This window comes from Xenopus laevis, chromosome 9_10L (genome assembly GCF_017654675.1).
Source record: "Xenopus laevis strain J_2021 chromosome 9_10L, Xenopus_laevis_v10.1, whole genome shotgun sequence".
In the NCBI taxonomy this organism is placed as follows: domain Eukaryota; kingdom Metazoa; phylum Chordata; class Amphibia; order Anura; family Pipidae; genus Xenopus; species Xenopus laevis.
This window is the reverse complement of record NC_054387.1, coordinates 118993577-119004250: the sequence shown is the minus strand read 5'-3', so window position 1 is coordinate 119004250 and position 10674 is coordinate 118993577. Positions and strand designations below refer to the sequence as shown.

The 10674-nt window shown below is 42.8% G+C and overlaps 1 protein-coding gene across 1 annotated transcript in view; it reads left to right on the top strand.

The window, feature by feature from the left end:
* The first annotated feature begins 6033 nt into the window (after positions 1–6033).
* Positions 6034–10674, top strand: part of LOC108701657 (synaptogyrin-3) — a 29245-nt gene continuing 24604 nt past the window's right edge. Inside the window, exon 1 of the mRNA XM_018236585.2 lies at positions 6034–6397. Coding sequence (XP_018092074.1) covers positions 6299–6397 — 99 coding nt within the window. The 5' untranslated portion in view covers positions 6034–6298. The remainder of the gene's footprint in view (positions 6398–10674) is intronic.

Below are 10674 nucleotides of genomic sequence, written 5' to 3'. Positions count from 1 at the left end.
CTGCTCTGATGTTCTTCTGCTTAGGAAAGATTTGTGAAAGGTTTCTAATTTTCTAGGATATAAGGATAGGATCAGGAATGGATACAAGGAGAAAGACCAGACAGTGCAGGAAGCGAGGAACAGGAGAGTGAGAGCACATGAGGCTGATTCCACCCAACCAATAAGGTTGCTGGGAAGGGATCGTAAAGGCCAGGTGAAAAATAGTGAACAAACCTGCAAGCTGCTCACCTGGCCCAGTGGAAAGGACATAGAGCCATAAACCCAAATATTTCTGGCTGGTTACCAGGGGTGATCCTGGTAACTTAATGAGCTGAATTTCTGGTTTTCAGACTGGAAATTTGGCTCTTCTAGAGCAGAGAGAGCAATTCTGCTTCTCTGCACTCTTTGTAAGCAAAATTAATTTTGGGAATTTTACTCTTGAAAATGGAAATATCCTTCCCAGGATTCGATGTGCCACATACAATATGGGTGATAGGATTTTGGGATTTCCAGGTGAGATACGTTCAACAGAGTGTTCTCATATAGTTGCACTGGGGAAGTTTTACTGCTGCTTTAGACTTTATTTTCTTCCTTGTACCTCTGGGTGGAGGTATTTCCATGCCGTGAGATCAGCTAGTGACTAGCACATTCTAGTATTAGCAATGGTAATAAAGAAGCAACAGAACCCACAGTAATAAACCCAATCAGGTTGCACCAGACATACGAGTTCCACCAATTCTCTGCACACACAGCCAACAGGCTTAGTAAATATAAAGATAATGCTCTGCTGCTCACACACATCCCTGTTAATAAACAATGGCCACCTACCTGCCATATTGCGAAATACGCTGTTCTTAAAGGAGTTGTTCACCTTTAAATTAACTTTAAGTATGATGTTGAATGTGATATTCTGATTTTCATTTTTTTATTATTTGTGGTTTTTGACTTATTAAGCTTTTTATTCAGCAGCTCTCCTGTTTGTAATTTCAGCAATTTGGTTGCCAGGGTCCAAATTACCCTATGCATAGATTTGAAATAAGAGACTGGAATATGAATAGGAGAGGCCTGGATAGAAAGAGGAGTAATAAAAAGTAGCAATAACAATACATTTGTAGCCTTACAGATAATTTGTTTTTTAGATGGGGTCAGTGACGCCCATTTGAAAACTGGAAAGAGTCAGAAGAAAAAGGGAAAGTATTCAAAAGCTATAAAAAAGAGAAAATGAAGGCCACTGAAAAGTTGCTTAGAATTAGCCATTGTATAACATACTAAAAGTTAATTAAAGGTGAACTGCCCCTTTAATAAGGAGTGTAAAAAAAACTCCCTCTAGTAAATTATAAGGATATTATAAGTTACCTTGGAGTTTCATGACCATATAAAAACACGAGGCCGAAGGGGGTACTTTATTTATTATAATTCACAAGTTTCAGTGAGTCATGTGACAGAAATGACATCACTACTCACCGTTTATAACTGATGACATCAGTACTCACCGTTTATAAGAATATATTCATGGCTTTTGTGTATTATAAATATTAATAATACAATGTTTCCTTTTTTCTGGCAAAATTAGGAGATAGGGTATGGTAAGGTAAGTTTGGGGCTCCTTCCACCAGGTCTGGACTGAGAATTAAAATAGGCCCTGGCATTTCACAGAGGCCCAATCAGCCCCCACCAGCCCACTAAATACTGACTTTCTATGGCACCTTATAGCAGACCCTCTGGCATTCGGCAGAACCCACAAATTGACAGTCCGGGCCTTGCTTCCACAACTAGAAGTCCTGCGCAACCTAAGGGCGATGACACATCGGGTTATTTTGAGTTGCCTGAGTAATTGGAGGGACAAAAGACTCAAAATCACCCCACGGACTTAAAGGGCAATTCCTTGAAAACACCTGCACACTTGCCCCTTTGTATAGCATGCAACTAAATTTCTTGTGTGCCGGTGTTGTTTTCTCTCTTTCTGGTGATTACCATTCCAGTGAATGGAGAAGCCATAGCAAGCTTTTCATCAATTTAATCCCTGATACCATCTCCATAGCCCTCCTCCTCCTTATCTTCTAGGTGAGCTGCCCAGGGATGCAAAGGTCTGGGGTGCCTGAATTCTGAAGGGAATATACCCTGTATATACATTATATCCCCCTTGGAGGAGGGGGGAAGCACAAAAGAAATCTAAAGGCTATGAAGTGGGTTCTTGTGAGGTTTCCAACTGAAGAAGCGGAGAATTGCTGGCCATGGGAAATAGAGAAGTTGAGAGAAGAGAAGTGAAATTAAAAAGTACCATTGAAGTTCAATAAAAGTGAATTAAGAGGAATCGTGATTCTGGTTTGGATCGGCACATGCCAGACATATACTGTAGCTAAAATGCTCAAGGCTGCAGCCTGGTTTGTGCAGAACATGAGGGCACATTTCTGAAGCCTGAGGACTTTAAGATAGAATGGGAAAAATAGGTTCATATTTTCTATATAGGCAACATATATAGGACTACAGCTTAGGGTGGGCAGGCTTTGGGTGCAAAATCCAGCATCTGAGGGGGAGGGGTGTCCCTCTTCCATTAGCACATGCACAATAGTCAATGCACACTCATCAATTGGATTGGAGAGGGGTCGGAAGTGCCCAGGGTACCATTGGAAGGACTTAAATGCGGGTTAGATTTAGTTTTGGCAGAAAACTAAGGATGTGTGTCAACTCAGTCTGCAAACTTTCATAACATAAATTGAATAATAATGAATTCCATACATTGTTCACATATATATCAGCAATCATCTCCAGATAATGGATTTCCAATAGATATGATATGCACGATCAATAGATAGATATCAATGGATTAATGTATCTAAGGAGGATATCATCCTGGATGTTTCATTGATTGTTTTTATATAGGTGGTTTCTCCTAGCATTTTGGAGAGGGGATACAATATGATTACATAAGGGTTCTGTGTGTAGGTAGGAGCTGGGTGAAGGTTACTGGGCTGGAGGCAGGACTGTGTAAGGATGGGGATCTGTATGGTTGGCCAGTTGATCAATGGTGTCCTTGTTGTTAGTGAATCATTTAGTGGCTGGAGACAGTAGATAGATTTCAAGCTCTGCCCTCCCATGCATAGTAGAAAGGCTGGGAATTTCATTGTAGAGTATTTGAGAGGTGTCTGTATTTGGGGGTTATGGATATTAGTTGGGTACATGAGGCAAAGCATTCTGGTTGTGGCAACCACATTAGCCACAAGAGAAATCCTTGTAATTCCTTAGATTTTTTTGTCTTTTAAATACAAAAAGGTTGAGTTTTATGTATATATATATATATATACATTAAACCATGCATACACTGTGCAACCATCCATGCTTCTGTGAGGGGGTATGGGGTTACGGGGACGCCCGCCGCATGGTCCTTGAGCCGGCGCTGGCGCATGCGCCATCGTGGGGTTCTAGGGCGCGTGCGGCACGCCTGCGCGCCTCTTAAAGGCACAGGCACGCTGGCGTGTTTGCGCCAGCACGTTTTTGGCGCACGTTTAGTGCGAAATTTGAAACTATTTAAGGGCCATTCTGTGTTCAGAACTTGTTCTAGTGGTTTTCCTGAGCCTTGTGTGTTTGTCTTGAAATTTCTGATCTGATTATCCGTGTTTGACCTTGCTTGTTCCTGACTACTCTCCAATCTGTATCCTGACCCTTGCCTGCCTCTGACAACTCTCCTGCTTAACCCCTTGATTGACTACCTGGTTTTGACCCTTGCCTGCCTGACGATTCTGATATCCGCCTGCCTTGACCCAGCCTGTCTGACGATCCACTTGCCTAATCCTCTTGTACTGTGACCTTCGGCCCAAAAGACTTTGCTAATAGCCGTGCCCCTTCACCAGCCAGAACATCTCGCCTTGCACCCCTCGTTAAGTCCAGATGGCACCCAAGTAAGCTGAGGGCTCCTCCCGAAGCCCAACGGTGGTCACACTACTGGTGAAGCCGAGCCGAGACCAGGGTGCTTGGCACTTGTTCTGGTATTGGGTGCCGGCCGTGACAGCTTCATTTGCCATACAACCTAAGTGATACTGCTAGCCTAAGCATGGAAACCCCATAGACCAATGTCTTGCGCTCTCAACACACTTGCGCTGAAAGGAACGGCCATGGGGACAGGAGCCTTGACAGCAAATTGAATCTCCTACTCAGTCCTATGCAACTCCCTATAATGTGGTCCATGAGTGCCATTCCTCCGCAAAAAATGCAATCCTAGGTCTGGACTTTGTGTCCAAAATTAGCAGCATTTGAAGCTACAAACCGTTTCTAGATCGTTTGGGCTGCTCAATCCGACAGTGATCTGGTTTTGCCACTTCCAGAATGTATATAGCACGTAGAAAATGAAGGTAAACTGGAGAGCAATTGAGTTCAATTTAAATTGCTTTTATTCTGGGTGCATAGCACAACATGTTTCAGACCTCTTGGGTCCTTCCAGAACTGCACCAGAGGAACTGCACCAGAGGGAGGACCCAAGAGGTCTGAAACATGTTGTGCTATGCACCCAAAATAAAATCAATTTAAATGGAACACAATTGCTCTCCAGTCTGGACTTTGTGGCCTGCACACCATCCAGGACTGGGCATACTTGCTTATTTGTAGCATTTTTGTGCTTCATAGGAGGGGGGCGCTATAAATCACATTCAAAGTGAATGGGAATCATTGATATGCTACTATATATATATATAAGTGATGTGCGGGTCAGGGGCACCCGACCCTAACCCGCCCTGTACCGACCCGTGCCAGCCCGCACCTGCTTCCGGGGGTCCTTTTATAGACCCGTACCGCCCTGCCCCGCCGATGACGTCACAAAAGGGGCAGGGCGAGCAGAAGCGAGAGTATAAAATCAGGAACCCGGAAGTCGGATGCCGGCATTTGAAGGTGGAGGGTGGGGAGAGCAGGAGAAGAGCTCAACCCGCACCCACCCGTGGGTATCGGGTCGGCCCACACATCACTAATATATAGAGAGAGAGAGAGAGAGAGAGAGAGAGAGGGGAGAACCAAACCCATGTCAGTAATTTTCATTTCCATTGAATGGTGGGGGGTACAATTTCTAAATTCTTGCATATGCCCCTCTCACATTGAACATGGGGGACAAAAAGCTAGAAATTGCCCAGTGTGAGCAGAACTGTAGGAATAAATTGCCCTTGTTTTGTTTCTCTTGCCTCCTCGACCCTCCTTAATCCCCAGTCCCATTTATCCTATGTTACTCCATCAGCCCATACATCTACCCCTTCTGCATTTTTCTATATTCCATGATAAAATTATGTATTTAGCATAACTGAGAGCCTGGGAGAAATAGAACTGGATCAGTAAACCTTAGTTCTTTTAAGGTGAGAATTCTAACTGTATATAAAAATATATATATGTGTGTGTATATTTGTGTGTATGTATATATGTGTGTGTGTGTGTGTATTTATATGTGTGTGTGTGTTTATATATATGTGTGTGTATATTTGTTTGTATGTATATTTATATATATGTGTGTGTGTATATTTGTGTGTATGTATATATGTGTGTGTGTGTATTTATATGTGTGTGTGTGTGTGTGTGTGTTTATATATATGTGTGTGTATATTTGTTTGTATGTATATTTATATATATGTGTGTGTGTGTATTTGTGTGTATGTATATTTATATATATGTGTGTGTGTATATTTGTGTGTATGTATATTTATATATATATGTGTGTGTATATTTGTGTGTATGTATATTTATATATGTGTGTGTGTGTATATTTGTGTGTATGTATATTTATATATATGTGTGTGTGTATATTTGTGTGTATGTATATTTATATATATATATGTGTGTGTGCTGTTAGACTAGCAGCCGGAACCACGCTGCACACACAGATGGGAAGACTGCTGCCATGCTATCAGGAGAGAATTGGCATCACCTTGGGCAGCCTGGGAGAATGCTCAGGAGAGCAGAGCCCGAGAGCACAAGCAGCACAACCAGAGAGGAGGTGAAAAGATAAAGGGGGAGAAAGAGGATTCTAGAGGAGCGATAAGGTAGATGAGAGGAGGAGGAGGAAGAGGGTGGCTGACAGTTGAGGGAGGAGGTGCTTGTGTCAAGCTCAATACAGTAGCACGGACTGGCAGAGAATAGGGAGAGACTGAGAGTGCTGGGAGGAGGAGGAGGCAGACAGGCAAGGGTGAGGGACTGAGAAGGAAAGGGAAAATAACAGACAGACTAGGACAAACCAGACATTGGCACAGTGAACTGAAAGGGCAGGGGGTTGTTTGTGCAGGTGCAGGTTGGGCTGAGCAGGGACAGAAATCAGACAGACAGTGGGGTCAGTGTTGACAGACAAGACATGGAAGGAGCCTCATTTGGCGCTGGCCGGGCAGGTGGAGGATTTGATCCTGTGGAATTCCTGAAGCAGCCCCAGACCATCCTGAGAATCATATCATGGGTAAGTCTCCTATGTCACATATTGTCCTTGCACGTCAGATCACTAATCATCACAAGGGCAGAGCATATATATCATGGGCAGGGTCTACCAGCACGCAAGCTTATACCGCCTGCGAACAGACAATTTATCATTATATTTCCAAAACGATGGCACTGATGGAACGGTCCGGTTGCACTGATGTTTCGGGGGTATAGTCCATACACTTGGGATCTGATATACAACAAAATGCCCTTGTCTCTGATGGGGTTGGAGAATGGAGATGTCATGGTGCTCAGGGCTGTTCCCAAGCCCAGAGTGTGTGTATATGTGTGTATATGATATATGATATTTATATATATATATATATATATATATATATATATATATATATATATATATATATATATATATATATATATATATATATATATATATATATATATAGACAGTATCTGAGCTAGTGGAGATATATATACAGCCTTCTGAACGACTGCTGTCTATCTGAATTTGTTATCCATTCCATTGGCACCATCTCCTTGCCTTTGCCATGCTTTACCTGCTAATCCAAGCTGTAAATGGGGAATAACAAGGTTATATTAGAGGCCAGAGCCGCCCTGTGTTCGGCATTCAACCTTGGATTAAATTATTAGTAGAGCACAAAGCACCCACATTTATGGGGTTATTCCTGGACTCTCTCTGTACTGGGATTGGAAGGAAGGGGGTGCAATGTTTATATGCAGAGGTGGTCTCTGTGTGTGCAGAAGATCAAGCTATGATATGGGTGCCGTCACTCTATACGGTGGTTATATTCTTTCACCCACTGCCTTTGTGTCTGTTTCCTCTTTGTTTTTTACTACTGGGGGCTGCAGGATGCAATTAGGTGTTGTATATGCATGCATATCATTTGCATTCTGTATCTGCCTGACTGGGGAGTGATATCCGCTCCACTAATGTTGCATTTTGCTTTGCAATTTATTGCAAGTACCTTCAACGTATTTATTTTCCTTTCCTTTTAATTAGGCCAGTCAGTCATGGGTATTACAGGAATCACAAACAAAGGTGGAGGGGAATATAAAATATCATAACATGTGCGTGTCTGCCGCGGTGATTCCGGTCAACGCTACCAATGAATCTATTTTAAAAACCTGACTCACGAGAGATTTGGAGGTCCGAAATAGATAATGAAGTACAGAAGTCAGGTGTGAGACTCGGGTTGCAGTATAAAAAGAGATATTTCTAGATATGTACCTGAAAGATAATCTCCGTCCCAAAACTGTTTTTTGTATGGTGAATATATATATATATTTATATACATAAAGTTATTTGTATACAGTATGTAGCTGCTTATATTTTCTGCACTGATGGTTCAGACTCCTGACACAATGGAGCCGATACTAGCTGATTTACAGAACTGACTTCTGCTACTCTGTTTCAAGAGTGAAAACCAGATAAAAGTAGGGAAGACAGACAGAATTATATTGGGTGGAGCTATAGTGCTTTTGCCAATATATGTTGGGTTCATGTGCACTATGAAGATGAGGGGCATAGTGGTTCACACATAGTCGTCGGCATTTGAAAGTTCCAGGGAAATGTTATCACCGGGCCTTTGCATCCTGAAAACTATGATTAAAGGGGACATAATGTGCCACACCTTACATACACGAGATGCATACAAGATCTGTCACATTCCTCTTTGTAGCTGGTTAGTTCAAAAACAAGGGTGAGTTGGCCTGGTGCTCTACAATATTCAGCTCCACACTATTCAGACAGCAGCTCATGCTCCAGTTAAAGTTAAATTGTAGTCTTTATTGGTTCCACATTAAAAGCAGGCAAGAGACAGTGGCGTAACTACCGGGGGAGCAGGGGGTGCAACTGGGCCAGGGCCCGCATCCCTGCAGGGCGCACGCTGCAGCCGCCAAGTAAATTCGCACGGACGAGGGTGGGGGGCCCGGGTGGGGGGGCCGGCTGCACGGCCCGCACTAGGGCCCGCCCCCACTTAGTTCCGTTACTGACAAGAGAATGAAAGCCTTACGCGTTTTGGGCTCTGATTTAGTATAGTAAGGGCAGCGTACAGAAATGTTCAGTCATTCACATAGGTCCCTGACCCAGGAGAGCTTACAGTCTAATTTCTTACATTAGCTATATATATATAGTCACATCAAGTATCAGCACTCACCCAATATTCAGCCAAATCTCAGGTGCATCTCCCACAAAATATCACAGCAATTGTAGAAAGTGGAGGCACTCACTTCCCTGGAACGACGCTTCTAAAGGAGCCGAAACGCGTTGATGTGGGGGAATATGTAAAAACTCAATAAATCTATCAACATTTGGACCCGTGAGTGCCTCCACTTTCTATAATTGCTATATATATATATAATATATATATAGTGGGGGGGTTGGCCCTTGGGAGGGTCACAGGCCCCTGATGTGGCAGCCCCAGTAGGCCCACACTCCTCCAGTCTGACTCAGTATTGGATCTATTAGGTTGGAAACCCTTTGTACATAAAGCTCTGACGTATGGGAAGGATGTCTCCATTTTATCCAGATAATTCAAATGTTTGAAATGTAATCTACTTTTTCTCTGTAATAATAAAACAGTACCTTGTACTTTATCCCAACTAAGATATAATTAATCCTTATTGGAACCAAAACCAGCCTATTTGGGTTTATTTAATGTTTAAATGATATTCTAGTTGTTTTAGGGTAGAAAGATCCCTTATCCTATATGGAATTTATAGATACAGTTTAAAGATAAAATGGCTGCGCCTGCAGTGGGGACATGAAAGAATTGTTATGGTGTTGCAGTCTGGCAGCTCCATCTCAGGATCTATTCACACTACAGACCGTGACTGCAGTCGGACCATTGATCTGTGAAATAAATTAAACATGAAAGGCAGGATTGGTATATCGGCACTCACTTATACTGAAGTCTAATAGTTGCCCAGCAGAGTCCTATTTGGCCTCTTGTTTGAGTCGGACTGGCATGGGCATGTGCAAATGAAGCGCTGTCAACAAAACGGTGCCAAATGAACAAATTTGTTGCCAACTGTCCTGGACATTAAAGTCCTGGTTCTGCTGAAAAGAAGGATATGGCCGAATCCAAAATCTTGAATTATTTTTTTTCGACCAAATGGACCAGGCAGGACCATTTCAAGGGCCCCATAAGCAAGCTGCCCATAAGTAAAACCTGTGTTGCTGGCCCTTTTTTCCTTTTTCCTTTTTTCCCAGTGTCCCTCCAGCCCAGTCCGACCCTGTATAGGAAAGTGTAAAGGCAATGGTACTGGTGTCAGTCCCAGAGATACCATGCATTCCTATTCCAGTGAATGGGAGGGAGCAATGGTGGATTTGGGTGTCCTCTGATGGCTGAAATATGCTGGCGGAGAATTCACCCCATGTGCTGTAACCTTAGTGGGTTTTCCAAAGGTGGGGTTCACCTTTGAGTTCACTTTTAGTATGATGTTGAGAGTGATATTCCTAGACAATTTGCAATTGATTTTCTACAATATGAAACACCGGGGGTCATTTACAAAGTCTGCCCGGCGCATATTTATTCTCAAATGGTTGTATTGCCCATGTTTCTTCCTGCATGCTGTGCCCGTCTTTCCGTTTTTTTGCGAATTCGTAACGAGAATAAATTTTCGCACATAAGATGGGTGTTTGCGTGAGTGTGCCCACTGTTTGAGGTTGTTGTGCACGAAAATATCATTGACAGTAACTTGAATTCGCAATTTGCGAAACTGTTTTGCGAATATTTTCTCCGCCACCAAAGTTATGGCATAATTCAAAAGCAGAGTGTGCACATAATATTCACAATTTTTGCCATGTTTAAAAATCTCTTATAGACATTTGCAGTGTGAAAAAGAAAATCGCAATTCTGTTTGCACACTTTTATTCAGCTTTATAAATGTAACCATGTGCAGGGCAAATATATTCACTGTGCGAACCAACCTGCCCAGCGCAAAGTTTATTTTCCCTATAATATAGTTAAATGTGCAGCTTCGGCTCTGGTCTCGATGGGCCGTGCCTCTTATCTACGGCTCACGGGTTTTAAGATGGAGCAATATAAATCCAGTTGAATGGTTATCATGTATGTCCTAGTTTCCAGGAAAGAGAAACAACAGCGACAATATCAGCTGCTGGTGTGGAAAACAGCACTATTTGGGCTCAGGCGCAGCATGTGGATCAATTGATATACCTAACTTTACATAAGTGAGAATACGCTATGGTTTATAGGTACAAACTGCATATACACCTCAATGCATGCTCTGCAGGACTGAAAGCTGCCCCTGCTCTCC